Source organism: Macrosteles quadrilineatus, unplaced genomic scaffold (assembly GCF_028750875.1).
Source record: "Macrosteles quadrilineatus isolate MER2022 unplaced genomic scaffold, UCM_ALF_1.0 Scaffold_4__1_contigs__length_99947679, whole genome shotgun sequence".
Classification (NCBI taxonomy): Eukaryota; Metazoa; Arthropoda; class Insecta; order Hemiptera; family Cicadellidae; genus Macrosteles; species Macrosteles quadrilineatus.
In genome coordinates, this window is record NW_026542597.1 from 68,954,544 (window position 1) to 68,978,160 (window position 23,617).

Below are 23,617 nucleotides of genomic sequence, written 5' to 3' on the forward strand. Positions count from 1 at the left end.
ATCTAGGGCAAGATCTCCTGTCGCTGCACCCAATGTTACTTTTACTAAGCCTACATACATGGTTTCTGTTCTCTACGATCCTAAGTTAGATTTAGTTGCAGATAAATCCATTAAACTACTGAGTTGCAATGGTATTGGAGTTGAGGCTATTTTTTAAAATCTTTCCTAATGTACTGTATTGTATAATTCATCAATTAGCATCAGAATATCGTTAAAAATAGTTTAGAGTGAAATGCTAAAACATTACTATAAAGTGTGATTTTTCTGACTATTTTTTCAGATGAATGATTTTCAAATGTTTTTTTTTTATTGGTTCTAACTATCTTTTAGCAAGTTTATAGAGAATAAGCTAATTTGTATAATTTTGTGGGGTTGAATTCAGCTCTATGTCTGGAATCTTTAATATAAACCGATCAAATCATTACATTAAAACAATTGAGATTTCTGTAATTTTGAAACTGGTCAAAATCGTTATAATAAGTCAGTGAGTTCTATATTCCTGCTAACTAATTTAATCAATGTAATGGTAGTCCATGTATATTGAAACAACGCAATGCATATTGCAGGCTGTTTAGTTTATTTTTCATAAAACTATCATAATCAACAGCAATAACAAAATAAATATATAAATTCCATTGACACAATAAGTTTGGCTAAGAAAAAACTAATTGATTCGTTTTGAAATTTTGTACTTTCCGCCAGAATTGAATTTCACAACAATGACTAGTCAGCTGATCGAGTTAACCACCACCCAGTCCTAACCTCAATGTTGCGCTGCACAACATAACCTTGACTCGAGAACGGCCAATGGAATGGTGTTTTGTAATCAGTTTTTCTCTGCGGTTGGAAGTCCAACAACTCTACACAGTCTTTTCACAAGTAAACCCCGCGAGTGAAAGTTCGGCTTTACACCGGCATTGTACTTAAGTGTAACTATTATTATTTATTGTTTGTGTGTAGTTGAACATAACCTAGGATACATCCAGGATGTCTGACAAGTAAGTACATATTTTTAGATCTTCCACTTTAATCATGATTGAAATTTCGAAAACAATTTGCTAAGTCATGCCTGAGAGAATAATTAGCGAATATTTAATCAGTCAATTGATGTGAACTCTTAAATTTCGCTCTTGTAAATTAATGGGGACTAAGTTAATGTTCACTGAATGCAGACTAAACAAATCAGTAGCCTAATTAATAGTTTACTTAGCTTTACTAAGGCTTCCCGTTATTGCTGTGTGACTGATTTAGCCATATGACTTATAATTTGCATAAACTACTGATTCATCATGAATAAGCTAGTTCTTTGAAAATGCTAAAAGTTACTGGAAAAAATACCTAGGTAGCCTCCAGGCCATTAAACTTTTGAACCGTGAAATTGAAAGGAATACAGAATACCTCCCTTTAGAATACATTGCCTTTACTTAAAACTCGCTTCAGTTTTTAGCAAATTTTCCGCATAAGCCTAACCTAGCCTTGGCCTGCTGGCCTGTGGTTAATAAGCTTAGAGGCCTTACCGTTTAGGTAAACCTTAATGGTAAGAACCAGGGACCGATTTTGAGGTTGAAAAGACAATCCAATCAAATTTACATTAGTAGGCCTGACTTATATAAGTTATTTGGAAATTTGGTATAAGTTGACCATTAATTAACTAAGCACGGTTACTGACAAAATAACGGAACACCGGTATCCTACATCTTAACATTTTAAAGTTATTCTTATGGAAAATAATCTGGATGTAACTTAGTTTGCTCATTTGTGGATAGGATATATATATTTTGTTTGAATTCGTGAATTTTTTATTTCAAAGCTTTTAATGTTTAAGTTGGATGTTAAAAAGTATTACCTAACTTTTTTAAACTATGTTTCAAACTTGCGATTAACTTCAGTTCTAAATTCATAGGCTACATGTTAGCTTACCCTATTGTAGCCTAATAATAACGGTTTAAAACAATTTTTTAGATGTATAAGGTTAAGTGGGGTAAGTGCACGCCAGGGGAAAGTGGACTTCCAGTTAATAATAAATTTGTTTACTAACCAAAAAATATGAAATTTTGGCCAAGAAGGTACCGGTATTTCAAACTATGACCCTTTTAAATTTACCTAGGTAAGTTAATCACTAAAAAATTCTCTTGCTATGATTTCTATGAGTTTAGACAAGTTTAAGAACCTCTTACGTTTCTACTCAAAACACAAGTGCCACTCGGAAAAATTAAAAAATTACCAAACATTGAAATACAAGGGTAAAAAGTTATGGTACCTGAAATTTGGTGATCTTACCTACTTATTTTTTTTAGGGGGAATCAAAAAATAACATTGTTATAGCCCTGGGGGGGGGGGGGGAGTACAGGTCAATAAATGATAAATTTTCTAAGAATAAAGAAAACTTTGTCTTGCTTGAATGACAAGAAAAAACTTGCGCTTTGAAAATTTTGATTTTTAAGGTTTAATATAGGAACATTCAGGGCCTAAGTCAATTTCAATTTAAAATATTAAGGTTTTCAGTCACCCTAAGTACTTCACCAATTGGAGGTGTCAAGAAATTTTTAACTTAATTAATAAAAAACCAAAATAAAGCTCATTTTCTTCTCTTTAAGACTTAGTACCGTAGGTGTTAATTCAATGAAATAGTGGAATCATTAATGTTTTTATTTTCTTTAGAATTTCTAATAAAGCTGGGTTTTCCGTTTTCTCTTGTGTAGGTTTACAAAAAAGTTCCGGTTTGAGATATTTTGATAAATAAAAAATCAAAAGAAAGCTTATTTCCCCCCTTACAATCCACTTGTCCCTACATCAAGTAATATGCAGAAGAAAGCTACAATAAGGAGGGGGGTGTACACTTACCGGTACCCCAGATCAAGGGGGAAGTTTAGGGTAGGTACAACCCAAACATAATTTTACAACAACAAAAAAAACACACACAAAATTCATATTTTTAACAAAATAAGAAAATCACATTTGCAAAACTTTCCAAAGAATAAGAGCTCAGAAAGTTTTAATAGGAAAGCACCTAGAAGTGCGTTTTTTTTTAAATCCGTGGTCAAAGTTGTACTACCTATGTGATTTGGGGCGTACACCTACCCCACTTGACCTTATCAAATTTAAATTGACATACAGTAAGCAGAAAGTATGTTTGAGCATAGTACGGTATTGTTAGTGTATGATCACAGCTTTCAATTAATTATCTTATCTCCCTATAACAATCACAATCTTAACACATAATCTTGGATTATTTAATCTTACTTAGTTCTGCACTCATATCACACAATCGTACATATACAGTCTTATGTAAGCAGCTAGTTTAACACTGTAGTAATCATTGTAATGCAATCTATGTTAGATATCTGGATACAAAGTTAATGATTGTCAGAATTTTTATTTTTCCAAGAATAGGACATAGTAGCCTATTTGCCAGTTATAAAGATATACAAAACATTTCACGCATTTCTACTATTTACTCTTTACCTTTTCTGTATTCGTATGTCCTTAAATACACATCCACTTGTGCGCAGATGATTACCGTAATTAATCTCTCTCTAAAGTAAGATGGGAAATCCACTAGAAAGGGACAGTTGCAATGCTACCATTAAAAATGTCCAAAATTTTAAATTTCTATCAATACAAAATTAACCAGCTGTTACTGAAAAAACAAAAAAACATTAAGCTAGGGAAATTATTGTGTTACAAAACTACTAAAAGTATTAGGATTATGTTTTGAAAGCTAACATTCTTGACAGGCTAACATTCTTGACAGGCTAACATTCTTGACAGGCTAACATTCTTGACACTTAATTATTCGAAATTCCTCTTTGACAAGTTACCGGTAGGCCTATTTGTTTATTTTTCTTCCAAAGTATTCCTCAATTAGGCTAAACCTGAAATGCTCATATTTTGGGGAAATTCAGACGATTATCTTTCTATAAAACCAAATAAGTATTGTCTCTGTTTGCTCTCCAAATTTTCATTAGTTTTCCGTTTCACAGAATCAATCTAGTGTGGCATTGAGGTATGATTTGATTTGGTTTCTCTGCCCTTGACCTACTTTACCTCCTTGAGGTCATCAACATTTATATTACATCACTTTATGGATCCTGGACTTGTTCTGGATATACTTAGAAATTTGATGCAAATTAGTTAATTTCAATGATAGTTTTCATGTTTTCCTTTTTATGACTCAGTGGAATATTCCTTTTGGCTCCATATTGCTCAAACAACACTTCTTAACAAGTGTGTTATACTCTGTGTTTCTTTCCAGAAAACGATGACTTTCACATGAAGATATTTTATCCATCCTTGGTTAATCTTTCGGTTAAAGAATGTTGTCTTACATGAACTTTTTTAACACCGCTCAAAAATTGGTGTGTATGAGAAAAAATCATTTGACAAACCAGTTTTTGAAATTAGTCGGTCCAAAAAGTTATGATCTTTATAGGTATGTTTTTAGTGACAGGATTTCTCACATTATGTATCTAAGTACCTGTACCTACCAACTTATTGTTTGCAAACTTGGTTCATGGCTTAATCATCAGCCTATTGTAAGATTGTTTTCAATGAGTGAATTCAACTCATGTTAACAGGCTTGGATTAGCCTACATTTTAGTTTAATACTGTAGGCCTAGTTTTTATTAGTGTATTGTATTCTACAAGTAAATCTGTTTAAGTTAAGCTTAAATTGAACATGTAATTATTAAATTTAAATTGAATTAGCAAAGCTCAAGTCCAATGTTCAAAGATTTGACTCCTGATAAACTAACTAAATCATGGGAAGTCGTCTAACTACATATCACATACCGGTAGTCAATAATCCTTTTGAGTGTTCATCCTCGTAGATTTTCCAATCTCTCTACCATGATCACAGCTTGATGTAAGGCTTTGATTTAACTTTAAAAATGAGATCTTTTAGATTTTGTTGGATTAGAAAAATTAACGCAAGTCCCTCCAATGTTTTTACAACTTCATCTCTGACAGCAGCCATGATATTTAGACTAGTTTGCAATCTGAACTTAACTAAGTTATTTTAAACAGTTGTATATATATCTAAACAACTTTCTTGCCGCAGAGCGGACATTGCCCTCATCGGATTGGCCGTTATGGGCCAAAATTTGATTCTGAACATGAACGACCACGGCTTCACAGTCTGCGCATACAACAGAACCACAGACAAAGTCGACTCTTTTCTCGCCAATGAAGCCAAGGGTACAAAAGTGATTGGTGCTAAGTCCTTGGAGGGGATGGTGAGGACACTGAAGAAACCGAGGATAGTCATGATGCTTGTCAAAGGTATAGTTGTGTGGGGTTTATTTTGAGTAAGTTACATGTCTTTTTAAATCTGTTTAGCTGCAGTAAACAATTATTTTATAAATGGGATTTTATGTTTGACTACTAACCAGAGTCTTTGTCCCTTTTATTGTTTGTTGGGTTTTCATGTAAAATGTATAGGACTATTTAATTAAAAAAATAACCTTTTACCCCTATAAAAAATTGAGTTCTAATTTTTCCATTAAGCAGCCAATAATTTTGGTAAATTTCAGGAACAATCTCTCTACTCTTGAATAATTATTATCCTGTACAAAAAACTCTTTTCTTAGAACTGAAAAGTAAACAAAATACAGTAATAGCCTTATCTTCTTTCACCATTTATTCAACTTACTCGTCTCTTGACTTATTTTTGGACTTTTGTAGCCGGTAGTGCTGTAGACGAGTTCATCGACAAGCTGGCCCCTTTGTTGGAGTCCGGAGACATAATCATTGACGGAGGCAACTCCGAGTACCAAGACACAACCAGGAGGGTAGAGTCCTGTGCCAAGCGAGGGCTACTGTTTGTAGGCTCAGGTGTATCAGGGGGAGAGGACGGCGCAAGGCACGGACCTTCACTTATGCCTGGTGGTAACCCGGCGGCATGGCCCCACATCAAGCCTATCTTCCAGGTAGGACTATTATGTTTTTTCTGGTTTTTGTGAATGGTAATTACGTAATTGTTCTAGCTTAAGGTGTAGTGTTCGTCTTAACAATTTAGTGTAGTGGAGTTAGGAAATCAAGAAGTTTTTTGATTGTTTGAATTGAAACTCAACCCAGCTGTTCTTAAATGTACAAAATATATCACCACAAATCAAAACATGAATATTTTCAAACACATATTCACTTCGAAACCCGATTAATAAGTGGTTCACATCAACCAAAGGTACCTGAAGCCAATTATTTAGTTAAGGAAGAAAATCATAATGATGTCACAAAAAACAAAACCCTTGAAAACAAGTCACCCTTGATAACAATGGTCATTTTAAAACCCCCTTGAAATTGTTTTACCCCAATCACATATTATTGCAAACCTCAATAAGAAGTAAACCTTGATAACAAGTCCTATTTATACCTATGCGAGTCCTGTTATCAAGGTTCTACTGTATAAATGGTTTATGTTAAATAATCAGCTGATCTTAGTTTATTCAGTACCTAACAAAAGATTCAAAAGCTTTATTGACAAAGCTACAAAGGTTCTCAAGCGTATGTCTTTGTTAAAAAGGTGAATTGAATATTTCTCTTTATTAAGGATGAACTTCTGTATTTTTATAAGCACTTTGGAACTACTCCAGTTAATAGACAATTTTGAGATTAAGTGTTATCTATGAAATTATATCTTCACAAGTTTTAAAGCATTTGAGAAACTGCCTGTTAAACTATTAATGAACTTGTTGCGTGTCTATATTTGATATTAATTTAGTGATTATGTTTTCCGATAGTATCAATCACTTTTGAATTATTTGTTGTCACTTGTCAGCCTAAGTTGAGGAGTGATAATATTAATTTCCAATAGATTTTGGTTTAACTTTTAGTTTTAGTCAGTGTTGCCATTGTCATGATTTATTTAGCAAATGAAGCCCTGGCCTAGAATCGTCGAACAAAATATGTTCTCCTCAACCTGATAAGAAAAATTAACCTGGGAGAAATTCACTCAAATTTAATTGAAGTATCAAAAGAATTACTTTATACCTACTCAAATTTGTGCATGCCAAACCGGAATTGTTTTTTTAGGTGATAAACCTTTATCGTAGTTTGGCTTAAAAGCAGAACCCCACGAATTATTATTGAAATCCTTTCATTCAAACTTTTTGCTTTGAACCGAAGAAGTTTATTTTAGTAGATGTAATTAATTTAGTTCCTTGAAGACTCTAATCAATAGATTTACTTTCAAATGTTTCAATATGACTAAACAACATTGCTTTGTAATGTACTACTTAAAAATTATTTGTCTTAATAAACAAGGCTGCTTCTGATTCCAAACTAGCCTATATTGCTTACTATTGTATTTTAATGCAATATAGCAAGGGGTTTTCTGGTAAGTTTGTTGTATTTTAAAGCAAAACATTCTTTTATAAAATATTTATGTTAATATGAAACATTATTTATGTTCTTTGAGTGAAATCACTGACAAAGTATGAAAATTAAACATACATTTACTCTATTAGCCTAAAAAAAATTTGAAAAATAAATAACCTATCTCTTTTCCTTGCTCTTAAAGCTCACCCATCACAAACTTGTTCCTTAACTTACAATATTGTATTTAAATCTATATAGGTAATTTATTTAATACAATCTTGCATTCTTTTATATGAGTGCTGTCACCAATACCAGAAACGGAATATTTCCAACCATCCCAATATAAAAACTCAACAAGTTATCGTAAATATATCAACGTGAAAGTTTTTTATCTAAAATGATATTGTAAAATTATCATCGAACCGCACACTTTACCTTTGAGGAGCAGTCATCAAGATACCAGGCTGCAATTAATAAATGGCAGATAGTAGTCGGCTATCTTTGTGTACTCGTTGACGGTAATAGTTACGGACTGGTTCTGTGAACGGCTCACACATGCGACCGAGTGACATTCTGTCACTATGCTTTCCTTCTTCAACAAGAATCGGTTTCAGGTATGTCGGTGGTGAGAATCATTCATGAATTGGGTTTTGAATCGAATCTTTGCATTTTTTAATGTTTGTAGTATTCTTGTATTGATAGTTAGTTGTTGATCTTAATGTCTCTATTAGTTTGTTTTTCTCCTGTTTATTTTTAGAATGATCAATCATTTATTGTTTCCTATCACCTATATAGGCTTATTACTAATTAGATTAAAATTCTAATTTTTTGTCATTTATTTGCAAACTAAAACTCAACTTTAATTTAAACCTGTTTGTATCGTTAGGTGAGTTACAATGAATAAATTATTTCTGGTTCATCGAAGAGTCATACAAACAATTTTGTTGTAGTAATATTTTTATCTCAACGATTAAAAAGCAGCCTGAGAGAGCATTGATCATATTTATGTATTAGTTAGCTTAATTAAAAATTCAACTTGTCAATCAATAACAAATTATAGTAGACCTACTTTCACTTTTTTCAATGACTCATGCATTAATAATAACGTCCAACAATAACTAGTTGTTTGATATCAATTAATTTTTATTTTTAATTACTTATAAAATACTATCAATGAAATTTAATTAGCTTTTATCATTAATCATTTGTCTATATAAATAGATTTATATCTTTAAAACTCATCCCAACCTTCCTAATTTTTCATTAAGGATTTCTTTGATCATAATGTTTGGTCAAGAATATTTGTTGTACTCAATAAAACCTTTAGAAACGTTTGTTATAAGTAACTGATTGACTTTGATCCTATAAGATCGTCCAAGTTATCGTTTGGTGATTATTAGTCAAGGTCGGTTATAACCTTTCAGATTAACTTTGGCCTTGTGACGTACAAATAAAAACTTAGATAACGCATTGAATAAAATTATCTCAAATAGTACATTTGTTTGTAAGTTATTATTCTGAAATTTCCGACTTGGATTATTTTTATTTTAAATAATGAATATGAATGTAAATATGACTTCTCTGTGTTCAGAACACTACTCAGATCAATAGTATATGGTGATAGACAGTAAAGTATTTTAAAAACTAATTTAATATAGTATAACAACATTACGTTGTCTTAATGTGTGATTATAACTCGATAATTTAACAAGCATCCAAAGCATTTTTACGTCTGTTGAAAATAGTACAAAAGTAAAATTACGTTTTTGAGTCTATCTAAATTATATGACAGCGCCCAAGCCCTTCAAAGCTTTTGTCGATATGCTGGAGACCAACTTCCAAACCAAAGCTCTAAATAACTTCTTGATCAGCATTGTACGTGTTATAAAATTTACGGAAAGTAAATAAAAGAAACGTCTTATAACACTTAAAACATATATTTACTGTCTTGTGAGTAAAAGTATAAGCGTAAATATATGTTTTAAGTGTTATAAGACGTTTCTTTTATTTACTTTCCGTAAAGCTCTAAACACCTGCTTATAAAACAAACAAAAAACCCAACATTTCTTATAATTTTAACATTTAGTGTTATTTATCATTTTAGTATATTATATCACCAGTTGATGAATTGCAAAAAAATGTGTATTTCTTTGACAAGTTTTTCAGTAGTGCATCTAAAATGTGACAGTAAATATTTAAAACCAGTCTGACAATGGCTTAGTACATTTCTTATTACATTTTTAGAAAACACTAGCTGTGTGCCCGTTCTACGCACGGGGATCTTATAGTAGTCAGTTGAAACCTTCTTATATTAAGATTAAGAACAGCAGTTAGTTTGCATATTTGCAGATATGCTGGCAAAACTATTATATATAAACCTTCGCAAATACAGTATCTGACAGTTCAAGCCAAAATAAATGCTTCGCAGTTAAATGTCACCCGGATCGTTATGGTCCATATGTCCAATGATTAAACTAAAAAATGTTTTATAGATCTATGAAGCGTAGCCCTAAAGTAGGCCTATAATTGAAAGTTACTTTCCACATCGGTTAACTTAAACGTATTTAAAGTACTACCTCAACCTCACCATTTAACACTTTATTCCGGTTGACATTTTCAGTATCAAAGGTGCTCTTGTCCATTCCGTGAAACACTGAGAAATAAGGACATTAATGCGTTACCAACAGACATACACACAACAATCCAAAAAAGGCCACGAACTATTGATACATAAACAATATAAAGGAGTAAACAATTCATGATGGTTTGCCCAACAAATGTTTTACTCAAATAGGTTATCATTTTCTTAGCATACCGGGTAAGCTAAGATTTGGAATCCAGACAGAAAAAGCAAAACTTATACAGAGTTAAGACATCACTTAAATTGAATACGGACGGCTCTAATAAATAAGGTGCAACACCAACGATAACTAATTTGTAAACTACAGTGATGTGTTGGTACCTACGTAAAAATGATTCTAGCAGCTACCAACGTTTCTAAGGAAAAGAACCAGTACCCACGTAAGAACCTACCTAAGAACTATAGTACATCCGACCAATTAAATACATTAATATCTAGTCCCGAGGTTATTGATCTCTTGCTTTTGGATTTTCTCGTAAAAAGTTATAGCGTAAACTTATCGGTGTCAGTTTGAAAAAAAACCTTACCCAAACAACTTTTTGTTATTTAATAGATTACGCATTCTCTAAACAATGATTAGTATATATATTAACATTAGAAGGAAATGTGACGAAAATCACTCAATGTTGGGGTTTTGGTCATTTGTAATAATTATATTTCTTAAGTAGGTAGGCCATGTATTCTATGGAAAAGTACCGGTATCAAGGATTGTCGTCAAAAAGGTTGTTATGAATAAATATGTAGGCTTACGTACACAAGATATGAGCTATGGGTCTATTGGCTGTATGGTCCAGCGATTGCATCACACGGTGAGTAGAAACAGAAAGTGACACATTGGAAAAGCGAGTTTAGCACTTCCTCTGTTAAACCTCTGTTAAAATCACCCACTGCAGTTGTGATTTTTTACTTAACACTTTACACAACCGCCATTGAAGCGCCGTCAATGAGTGGAAACCTTTTTTGTAAGCTATTGGCGACGATCATTTCAGTGTCCAGCCCTATACAACACTGATTCAAGGTCTTCTTTCTGGTTGTCAAAACTCAAGAAACATTTTATACTCAAAGAATTTTTGGTTCCGATTTGGACGATGTCTAGTTATTTAATTTCATTTACGGTTACACTATTAGACTATATTATTGCACTTGCGATTAATTAAATCCGTTATGTATGAAAAACGTTTTTAATCTCACTTGGTTGGGATTTGCTTTCAAAACGTGATTCGAAATGGTTGCGGTATTTGTAAACAACATTTGTAAACATATCATTGACAGCTAGAAAAAATAATCTTGATCCGAACAGCTGTTCGTTATTTCATAGACGATAATGTGATAAAAATTGAACAAAAATTTGACAAAAATCGCACAAAACTGCATTTTTGAACGTCCGTAATTTTATTTACTAAGTAGTGAGGCTATATTTAAATCACTAAAGACACTCTCGCCAATCCAGTGAATACATTAAAATGACTTGGATCTTGATAGGTGGTCTGGTTTTCACAGAGAAGATTGCGTAAAATGCCATCTTGAGTGTTACAGACAAAGGGAAAGACAGACAGACAGACAGAAATAGAGATAAGACTCGTTTCTGCTTCTTTAATGTATAAAACGTAAAAATAACCTAAAAGTATATAATTCTGAGCAAAGTACAGACAAAACTCCAATTTTATTTATAAAGATTGTTTTAAATAGGCTAAACAATTTATGTTTTGTTTTAGGTTCAATATTTTCCTTTACCACTCCTAGTTCTGTGATATCCTTCTTCCTACATTTTTTGCGTCAGGTAACAGTGCCTTCATTAAGATAGTTACCCTGGGTAAAAGTTTTTACAACTGTTGTAGAATTAGATAAAATACGTCCAACTTAGTTACTGCCACAAAACCTTTCTGAAAACTCTTTGTAGTTTAGCCTATTGTTAGATTATTTAGCCTATTTTTATTCATCTTGTTGATGAACAAATTTGAATTTTGTGCAAGTAAAAGCTTAAAATAAGCTGAAACAACAGGGAGATTATGTAATTATTTGGCTATAATTGTTTCTTGATAAGAAGCTATTACTAGTCTATAAAGCTGATATTTTAAGTCAACTCGTTTTAAAAATTTACATTGAATGACAGTTATTTTCTTTCAGTAATTGCTACAAACTAATAATTACAATGAAGTGTTTATACTTAATTAAAATTATTGGTCACCAAAACTACTGAATACTTTTAAAATTAATTTGCTGCCAAGTTAGCTAAATAGTAGTCAAAATAGTTTTTTCTACACTTGTAGAAAATATTAAACTTCATGTCAATCTGTAATTAAAAGGTGAGAATATTTAAGGTTTTCTCGCTCCAGAAAATTAACGACAATTTTAAATATAACGAGTATTGCAATCTGATTTTGGAAAAACTTAAAGAGTTAACTGTCTTTGTCACTAAAGTAAAAACAACATTTTGCAACGAGCTAGCTTAGTAAAAAAACTTTGAAAAGTAGAAAACGTTTTTGTAACACTATAGGTTTCCACAAGTTTCATTGCACGATTTTCATCTCTACGTTCTTCCTGAAGACGAACTGCTACCACAGCAATAATATTGGGGTAGTGTTTATACCAATTTCAGGCAACTTAAACTTAAAATACCTCCGATTAATGGTTATTCATTTTTATCTTTATTAGCTTTGTGTGTATGTACCTAGCCTGATTAAATACACAATTAAAACAAATTCTAACTGTCATCATGATTTGTTCAGAAAAACTTTCCCTGTTTACTGTAAAAATCACAATATAAACCCAACTTATCATTAGCAATAGGCCTACCAAATGTTTATCCTTCAACCGTATCACTTGTAGGTACAGTATATTGTAGCTGGTTAGCTAAGTGTTTATAGTCCTGACCTTGTAATCAGAAGGTCACTAGTTCGATCCTGAGTCAATAGCTTTTTGATCCATTCCCAGCTGTCCTTGATCATTGGTATTAAAGAAATAGCTTAATCTTAATCGCAATTGGTATTAATACTGTAGTTACTATAATTTCTTTCCAAACAAGTTTCACATGTTCCTTATGTTTTCAGTCGATCGCAGCCCGAGCAAACGGTGAGCCGTGTTGTGACTGGGTGGGAGAGGGAGGTGCTGGCCACTTTGTCAAGATGGTACACAACGGCATCGAGTACGGAGACATGCAACTCATCTGTGAAGCCTACCATCTCATGAAGTCTGCCCTCGGCATGAAGAATGATGAGATGAGCAAGGTGAGCGGAGATTAGATAGTACGGTTCTTTGAGGAAAACTGTTGTTGAGATGAAAAACATGTGTCTGTCTGCGGGACAAGATTACTGAACTGTAAAAACTGATGGAATGGATTGCTGTTAAAAAGTTTCTGAATGTCTTAAAGATTGTTTTTATGTTAATCTTTTCTTTTGTGGTAAGTTCATGTAATTTAAGAGATTATTACAGATATTTTCCATAACAATTTGTTAAAATAAAATTTTTCTCAATGTTTCGGGATGTGCAATCTGACCCGATCCTGTCCCACTTATTTATTTAGTTAAAAATACCTGTCAAAATACTTTAATTCTTTTTACCTATAAGGTAACATAGGAGACTTCAGAGCCACTCGGGCGGAGCCCAAAAGGATTTTTGAGATAAGAATAAGCCTATGTTAATAGGGAATATAAGTTGTCAAATTTTAGGCCACTCTGACCAGTGGTAGTTAATGTGTGATGAGCCCCAAACAAACAAAAACTAGCCTAACAAACAAACACACAAACTTTCAGATGTAGAATTCTTAGGATACTTTTAAAAGCTTGTAATAAACACAAAGAAATAGTGTATAGCTAGTGAAACAATGGGATTACTAACCGTTACCATCAACTAAGGAGTAATTTTTTAACGTTTTTGTCACTTGGTTCAAAGAAAGACTTTACCAGTGTTGAATGTTATCATTTTTCACCCCTAAAATATTTGTGATAAGGTTTGCATGATATGAATGCAATTAAGTTCCTAATAGGACCATTTAAAGTGCAAATTAGGCTCTTTGGCAGGCCTTGCTAACTTTTTTTTAAACCTCCAACTGCTATTATGAGTGGGTATGCTATCTCAATGATTATAGAAAGATAATTATTACTTGGTTGCTTGTGTTACCGTACCTTTAGTTTTTTTATTGATTGAAATAGTGCAATCCATTGAAAGAGAATAAATAAGTGATTTTAAAGTTAATCCAAGGTTTTTTTAACTTGAATGTTGGTACATTCAAAAGTTTGATTTTGAAAAATTAGGCTAACTATAAAACTACATTGTGAACTGGTTACTTAATGGTTTTGTAATGTTCCTGTTACAAGATATTTCTTAAAAAATATTTCCAAAACATTCTGTTTATCCATGAGGATGTTTTGTGTAAATTGGTTAAGAATTTAGAAGTTGAATAATTTCATTCATTAGTCTTGTTATGATTGTTTAAAAACTAATAAAAATTATTCTTTGGACCATTGGACCTTTTCTGTTAATTCACTACCACTAGTTTTTAGAGCAATAGATTATAAGCAATAGAAGTGGTAGTGTTTTAAACTTTGGTTAGGTTAGGTTAGGTTAGTACATAGCTATAGACATAGAGTTAGAAAAACCTAACCTATCCTCACCACATGCCACTAGTGGTAGTGAATTAACGGAAAAGGTCATATTCTTTTAACAATAGACTGTGTTTTACCTTTAGGTTTTTGAAGAATGGAACAAAGGTGAACTGGACTCTTTCCTCATTGACATTACAAAGGACATCCTCAAATTCAAGGACTCTGATGGTAAGATATATTATTTAATAGAATGTACTTAGATTTAATTAATAAAGTTGTGAAAACAATTAATTGTGTTTTCACTTTGTATCTGTTAATTAACTATCGCAATAAAAAGTGAATTTTAAAGCTACTGTGAAAGTGTGGGTGGATTGGTCTCACCATTGACCTAATTGTTTTTTTATAAAATATACAAATAATATTAATTTGTCAAAAAAAACAAAAAAAAAACGTTAGGCCTAGTTAAAATTTCATTTAGAATTACCACTAGTTAATCAATGAGGCTAAGGGGAGCGAGATGGTGTAGTGGTTAGAGCGCGGGACTTCAGTCCCTGAGGTCCTGGGTTCAAATCCCACCAAGTCACCAATGGATTTTATCTAAGTGATAATGCCGCAACCCCTAGGTCTAGCCTGAAGTAATGTGAAAAACAATCCCAGGCTCGTAAAAAGAATCACCACAAGTTGACCAGTGGTCATACAATTTTTGGTGTAAAAAAAAAATGTAATTCCTTCTTGGTCAAATGAGTTTAATTTTAATGTACTACCATAAAATCTACAATATGTATTTTGACCTAGCAGTTTTTAAAAAGTATAAAAAAGGGCATTGCATGTGTTGGCAGAATCTATATAATTAATACGCCAATACAAAATTTGTTCTTTGAACTCCTCCGCCATTTCTTAACCGATTTTGACCATTGACGTCTCATTGGAAAGAGCGTGTCGCGTATATTTGCAAACTGACCTTAAATTTTTGAAAAGGTCCCTTGGGCCCCAGTTGCTTTTGAAGTTCACATGTTATCCTTTTGAAAAATATAATTGTTTATATTATGATAAGCTGGATAATGTAATTGCTGTTAGTATTTAAGTTGCAATTCAAGGAAACGTGTCCTACAAAAATTAAATTTTTCGTCATACTGCAGCAAAAACAGCCGTTTTTAATTAATGCGTTGCAGGTCCAAAGTAGCATTTTTACTCTCTAGGGAGTATAAATCATTTTTAGTCTCTTGGGAGTAAAAATCAGCTGTTGTAAACAGTAGTAAATTTGGATTGTGGCAATCGTATCCATTGAAATTATTTATCGATTGATTTATTAGGTAAGGTTTTAGCCTATTGTTGTCGATTGCTCGACATATCGACAGCAACATATGTACTGTAATACAATCGTAATAGACAAAATGGTTTAATGACTAACTAAACAGCTGTTTATTTGCATTAGTTGAATTAAAAACAAGCTGGATGTCGTTTTGAGATGTTATCTTTACAAAAAAATTATTTCGCTTTCTATTTTTGTTTGTTAATTAGTGATGCAATATGACGAAAAATATAGTTCACCACACAGGCAAAAACTTACTTTTTAACCCTCCCTAATTTTACGTCCTCGGCTTCACCTCGATCGTGAAACTTGACCTCAGGTCAAAAAGAGTCACTTTAGGCCCTAGTGCAACTATTAAACTCTGAGTTCGCCGAAATAGCAAAGTGGAAACTGACAAATCATAACACCCTTTATTTGTCGGTACTTTTGGAACTGATGACTTGTGTTCAGCATGAATGACATGTAGGTGCAGCTTTTGAGTTTTGAATAAAGATAACACTTAGTTTAACCTCGACCAACATCCCGGTATGTTGTCAGGTCAGTTCCTGGTTGAGAAGATCAGAGATAGTGCTGGACAAAAGGGCACAGGCAAGTGGACAGCCATTGCTGCCCTGGAGTACGGTATTCCAGTCACGCTCATCGGAGAGTCAGTGTTCTCAAGGTGTTTGTCGTCTCTAATTGACGAGCGTGCTGAGGCGAGCAAGGTCCTGCCTGGGCCACCCTCTACCAAACACACTGGCGACAAGAAGCAGTTCCTCGAGGACATCAAACAGGTGAGGTTATGTTGTTTACGTTTAGGTAAATTTTTTAATTTCAGTACTTTATTGTGTCCTATGTCAAAATTGAATTTTTGAAATCACAATGATCATTTAAAAATAGGTTTATAATGTAAAATAATAATTAACGGTTCACACAGATAGTGAATCAAAAGGTCTTTTAGGATCTGTTCAGTTTGTTTTTTTATTTTTAGAACAACATTTTTGACCTTCCCTTCACCCACTAATCACTAAAACATGATCTGACATACTGATTAATTTTTTTGTAAAGTAGACCCAATCTTATGATTCATTTGGTTTTGTTTGTGTAATTCATTTTAATTCAGACAGCCACTTGCATACACGCTTTCAATCATTTACATTTTTAACTTTGTAAATAAAAAAAGCCACAATCTTTTTTATTATAGTTTTCTTATTTTATTTACTATACAGTACTAGTAGCACATATAAGTCCACACAATGATAATATTTGGTTTTAAAAGTGTCCAAGAAGTTCTGTACCATATTCTGATGCTTCCATTACTTCAAGAAGGTTCTGGACTCAAGATGAAGTGTAATGTACGCTGAATGTTCACCAAATTACCTATCTTTATTCTAACGTGATGTGATATTATTTGCAATAAAAATACACAAGGATACCTTGGATATAGTTGGATTCCTTTTTGAATGCAATTTTACATTTTGATAATTTGAGCTTAATTGATATTTTTTTCAAATGATATGATTGTCCCAGGCCCTGTACGCATCAAAGATCATCTCCTACGCCCAAGGTTTTATGCTAATGAGGGAAGCGGCTAAACAATACAAATGGAAACTCAATTATGGAGGCATTGCTCTTATGTGGAGAGGTGGCTGCATCATCAGGAGGTAGGTCATGTTGTTAAACTGGCTACTGTCTGGGAAATGAAAAGGTTGGAACTTAAGTGCTTCTTGCATAAAGAGTACAATAAAGTTCTGTTTTGAATGTCAATGCCTAACCTGTAAAGCCTGTATAGAACTTGAAAATTCTAAAGTTTTAAAGATAGAATTTGTACTCAAATACAATTTTAGAGATGGAATATGTGGTGTTAGAAGGAAATGAAATATGTTTACCCAACCCGCCATGTTAAACTTCCCTATCCCAAGAGAGTGTGATGTAATTAACTTCTTTACTTCACTCAGTGAAGTAAAGTTTCAAAACTCGCTCGGTGAAGTAATGAAACCCATTCAAATAACATTGAGTGCTCAACTTAATAAAATATACCTCTATGGAGCCAACGACGTTCAACGCTAGAAATCAGTTGTGCGCTTGAATGTTATTGTTATGCTTTAAAGTATTTTCCTAACCTAGTTTTTGTTTGTAAAAGAACGTTACTGTTAGAACATGAGTGAAATGGATAATAAAAAATATTCTACGTAACCCCCTGTATCTTGTCTGGTCAGGTAAAATCTTGTACGTTACACGTTACGCAAGAGTGTGATGTAAAAACGCTCTTAATACACTTGTAACATAAATAGCTATTATTTTTCTCAATTACATTACATAAAGAAGTAGATACTAACCAGAACAAATTTTGAAGGATGAAATCTGCCATGCTTATGATAGGATAGGCCTAACTGGGGAGGTGCCTGTCAGTATTTAGACAAACTGAATGTGGGGAATATTGTTTATAAGTCATAATTATTTGAATCCTTAACCACGAATAAGAGAATGTCGGCAGCGACAACCATAGCCAGTGCAATAAAGGGTAGACAATATTTTGAGGGTCGAAGGTTCTCAAGGTCTGTTTATCCGAAGAAAGACGTATCCAATCAAATAGAGGCATTGAATGACACTTTTTTATTGGGATTCTAGATACTAAATTTGTGCACTTGTATTCTTTTATTTGTCATCATTTTGTTCTCTACCTGAATCTAGTATCTTTATTATCCGTACAGTTAGACAATTTTCAATGAGCAGTTGGACATTAACTTTCTATGGTAAGTGCTGCCCACACAAACCTTTGGTTGGACTAAAATCCTTACGATATTTTGAAATGGTAAAAACAATCAAAGCTATACATGAAACCTTTTTCCAGTGTTTTCCTGGGTAACATCAAGACCGCGTTTGACAAGAACCCCACACTCTCTAACCTGTTGCTGGATCCGTTCTTCCGAGACGCTGTGAGCCGCTGTCAGGCATCGTGGCGTCGCGTGGTTGCCACCGCAGCGACTGTGGGTGTCCCTACACCGGCATTCAGCACTGCCTTAGCCTTCTATGACGGCTACCGCAGCAAACAGCTGCCTGCCAACCTCCTTCAGGTATGTCTCGTCTCTCAGGCGTAAGATTTTTTGGTCTTGTTTTATTAGCATTACAGTCCTCAAGAATGGCAGTCAGCTGAGATTAGTAGTGGTACTCTGACAAATAGTCTATCTATACTACCTAACTTATTTATTTATGCTCCATTTTTTTTTTCAATATTTCTGCTATACTGATCTGGCTCTGCCAAAGTTTTTAACGTCCCTGATAAGCGAGTGTCTACACTAAATAGTTTAGTTCCAGTTGTGTCAGCCATCAAGACGATTTAAGAGGAAAAATCACTCAGTACCATGTACTTATGTTAATTTATCTTCAGATATCATCTAAATATAGATCTCCCCTTCATTAGTTTAAATTTAATGCGCTAATCTTTTAAAGGCCCCTTGCTTTATGAAGGGGTAAGCCATTACGTAGAGCCATCAAAAGGAACATTAACATTGACCAAACCACAAATTCTTTACAGGCCCAGAGGGACTACTTCGGTGCTCACACATACGAGCTGCTGTCCAGTCCGGGCATGTTCATTCACACCAACTGGACTGGTCACGGAGGCAACGTCTCCGCGTCTACCTACCAGGCCTAACCCAACTCACCTAAATCCTTCTCTCTATCTCTCTGTTACCTTACCAACTATGCTGACTTATTTATTTACATGTTGACGATTGCAAGCGGGTAGTGTGGGAACATATGTGACATTCCATTAGCAATATATCTTGTATATTGTGACAGTGTTGACGTTTCTTGTATTTTATTTTTGTATAAAGGTTTTAGTTTATTAAAGGCTTTTGAATAAGAATGTGTTTTTCCCCTGAGAGTTTTTGTCATTTGAGTCGGGTAGAGTGTTTTTGGATGTTTTAGCGAATTTCCCATATAGGGAATAAGCTATTACCGTAGTACTCATGGTAAGACCTGGACGCGGGACCGATTTTTTTTTCGTTTTGAGGTCCCTAGAGGCCAAAAACACCATCCGTTCAAATATATATATGTGTCTGTCAGCACGATAACTCGAGCAAAAATGATCCGATTTTGATGAAATTTGGTACAAACGTGTAAACCTACGTTTATTCGAACGAGTTCGCAATCCAGCATGATCGGACCATGGGAACGGGTGTTTACGGGGGGTTTTATGGGGTAAAAATAGGTTTTTCCCATTTTTGACCCAAAAAACACAAAATTTAGCAATTTATTTCCAAACCATTTTTTAGAGCTTAAAAAAACAAATAATTATATTGAAGCGTTATTATGCGCCTAATGGTTACGGAGAAAATTCCAAAAAATTGTAAATTTAAAATTCCCATGTTATTCTTATGGAGAATGAGTAAACTGTTGTAGTTTGCTTGTTTATGAACATATTTTGATCAAATTTGGAAAATGTTTTTATTTCTTACTAACTATTAACATTTTACAAAAAAAAAAAACAGTTTTACCCTCCCTGATGCAGCAAACCTAAGTACTTGTTAAACTAATTCTATTTAAATCGGGAATAAATGCTATATTTTTAAGTAGACAGTTCAGTGTAAATCCAATCAGTCAAATGGAAATTCGCTTAGTCTGCAGGTTTGCTGCGGCGGGGGTATTTTACAGTTACGGTTGAAAATGAAAATGATAAAAAAAGTGATGGTTATCGACAAAGTGACATGAATTGAAATGTTTTACTGGACGAATTGAAATCACCAATCAATAGAAAATGTACCAGTCCTATTATAATGAAACTCAATTTGCCTTTTTCACATAACACATGAATACTCTTGGAACTAATCATTTACATATCAATGTATCTTTAATTTACTATACCATGGACCTTTGATGAAACCTAGTAGGAACCTTACTACATGAGTTGACCATCAAAATTCCTACTCCTTTTTGGCCCCCTAATTCCAAAATTAATTATTTTCTGAGTTTAACTTGTTAAGAACATTAATAGTCCAGTCAACCATGAAGACTCCTAGTCTCCTAATACATTTTTACATAAGAGTACCAAGGTGGCAGAATTTTATCGGAAGCATTGTCATGTTAAGTTCCAAATGACTAAGACAATTTACAGCATGACATGTCAAATCTAAACATGTTATTTCAAGTGAATGTTAAAAACAATAAAAAGTTATGTTTTGAATGGGCACTTATCTAGGACTAAAAGAACATTACGGTAAGCCCATACTTGGAATCCAGTTTTTGATTTTTTATATATTTTCACAGGTAAATATAAAGAGAGAGCGGATAAAATATTTTTGCTAACAGGCTAGTAGCTTCACCTGTGTTTAAGCAGTGAGATATAAGACTAAAATTAGAAAAAAATGTTTTAAAGCTGCTAGAAAAACCAGATAGTAGAACTATTACCGAATATAATAGAAATTTAAATTTTACTGATGATTTGGGAGTATCAAATATACCAAAAACTAAAGATTAACAGTTTTATTTCATCACACAATAAACAAAATTTACTTCAACAGTAGTCCTATGCATTTGCCAAATAAAACGTACAACTGTGGTTAAAAACGTATATAAATTGCAAAAAAACACATAATCAAAACTTAATTATTAGCGTATAATATTTTAAATAATCATCATCAAACAAAAACTTTACACTCGTAACTAAAACAAATATCTCAACATTACAATATTAATTATATCCAGGAGGGGGAAAAATACAATCCCATGGACTTAAGTTCTTTTTTAAGCCAGCCATTACCTACCATAGGCTGACTGGTAAAAAGAGTGCAAATAGCAAAAAACAAAACAATCTCCTAACAAATATAAATTATTGCCATAGAATAAATTGAAATTGGCCATTAGTACAGTTGAATTCACATTATGTTATCTATGGTTTTCATGTCTGTATTAGATTTATATTGAGGTTGTTCATTGTACCAAGTAATATTGTTGGAATAATGTTGAATACCTTCTTACATCGACGTTGAACCAAGTTTTGACTTTTGTAGCTCTATCTGTATTATTTCATGATATATTTAACTTTCGTGGGACTTTTTTCCACCCTGTATATTCTGTGTTTAACTCTAACATGATATAATATGGAAGTTTTAACGCAACAGTAAGGATTAAAAGAGTCCCAATTGTTCAAGAGACTTAGGCCTCCTAAAGTCTAAGTTACATGATACAAAATAGGCAAGGCAATGTTAGTTATAGTTTAAATAGAACTAGTGTCAACACAAATTACAATTTGGTAAAAAATGCTTAAGCTAGACAATTAATAGACAAATCATGAACAAAAAAACACACACAAATATTATAGGCCTAATACAACTATTTCAATATTTACAAAATCCCCTCTATCAGTTATTAATAAATAAATACATACAAATTTATCACAGCCAGTAGCTTAGTTTATACCAACAAGGCTTACAATGGTCTCTTATGGTCTAGTCAATGACGGTAACAAAAAGTGTAACTGTATTAATCCCATACAGTACAGATTTTTATGAAAATTGGATTTAGGTTCTACTTATAACTACTCTATTTCAAAATCTACCCTTTGTGGATTAGTTTTATCTTCATAAGCTATAATTTTTTCTTCTATGGGTTTGATTTTATTTAAAAACCATCCGAAAACGTGGTTTTTTTTCAAGAGAGGCAAAAATTGTATTGCAAATAAGTCAAAAACTAATGACTTCAGGGCCCGCCAAGAGCTAATATAGACCACTAAAAAAATTTTTTTTTAATAATGCAACATAATAATAGCCATTTTTAATACATGTGTTGTGGATCTAAAGTAGCATTTTTACTCCCTACGGAATAAAAAGCCTTTTCAGTTCTTAGAAAAGTCAGCTGTTGTAAATTTCAATTGTAAGCCATCACATGGAACAAAATTATTGATTTAATTAATTATTGATTTAATCGGTTGTAGCTTATTGTTCAATAGACATATCAGTGGTATAATGTGCAAAAACACAATACCAATGGACGATATGATTGAATCACTTAAGAGCTGCTTGTTTACATTAGCTGAATTGAAAACAAGCTGGAAGTCATCTTGACAGGTTATCTTTACATGAAAAGTATTTTTGTATTCTAGCTTAGTCTTTTGATTATGCAAAATGACATAAAATAGGGTTCATCACACAGACGAAGTGTCTTTTCAACCCTCGCTCACTTTCCGACCAAGGTAAATTTGGGTCAAAAAGAGTCATTTTACGCCCTAGTGATGAAATACTCTTATTTGATTGTATAATCTTGCGGTCAACAATATTATAATCAAGTTACCTAAATACAGATATTTCTAGTTAGATGGACAATTGAAACCAATCCTAATGAACAAATAACCCTTAAGGGGCTGACAGTTTAAATGTAAAATGCAATATTCTTATTAAAAAAATATTGGTTTTTTATCTTCATTACAATCAATTAAAAGCAAAGCCAAGATTTGGCACCCTTCTTTCAGAAAATATTATTTTATGACATATTCTTAATATTAACTATCAGAAGTATTATCACTGCATTCGTTTACTTTAGGTTGTGACAAAATGAATGTCATTTTCTTGACTTTCTGCAGTTGTTGTAAACGTAGTACTTAACATCGCGCCAAGAGCGGCGTTCCAAAGCTGAATTCTGCCTGATGCATTGTTCGCACTCGTCTTTTCCTGGAACCACACGTTTTTTGATCGCCATATGGAAAAAAGTTATCACTGCATCCTTTTCTTCAGGTGTCCAAGGTCGCTTAAGTGTTGGTTCTGAAATGTTTATCTTGTTTTAAAAAATTTACTGGTAGGAATTTGAAAATTGGTTTAGCAAAGAAAC

General features: G+C 33.0%; 2 protein-coding genes across 2 annotated transcripts in view; one reads left to right on the forward strand and one right to left on the reverse strand.

Annotated features, from left to right (window-relative positions):
* The first annotated feature begins 824 nt into the window (after positions 1–824).
* Positions 825–19,661, forward strand: LOC128991877 (6-phosphogluconate dehydrogenase, decarboxylating-like). The gene is made up of 9 exons (XM_054415127.1): positions 825–998; positions 5,060–5,280; positions 5,683–5,927; positions 13,006–13,182; positions 14,643–14,727; positions 16,349–16,584; positions 17,321–17,454; positions 18,645–18,867; positions 19,329–19,661. Exons 1-9 carry the CDS (start codon positions 988–990, stop codon positions 19,446–19,448), a joined length of 1,452 nt encoding a protein of 483 aa, XP_054271102.1. The 5' UTR covers positions 825–987; the 3' UTR covers positions 19,449–19,661.
* Positions 19,662–21,262: 1,601 nt separating this feature from the next.
* Positions 21,263–23,617, reverse strand: part of LOC128992643 (uncharacterized) — a 30,379-nt gene continuing 28,024 nt past the window's right edge. The window contains exon 13 of the mRNA XM_054416330.1: positions 21,263–23,550. Within this exon, the coding sequence (XP_054272305.1) occupies positions 23,351–23,550 (200 nt within the window). The 3' untranslated portion in view covers positions 21,263–23,350. The remainder of the gene's footprint in view (positions 23,551–23,617) is intronic.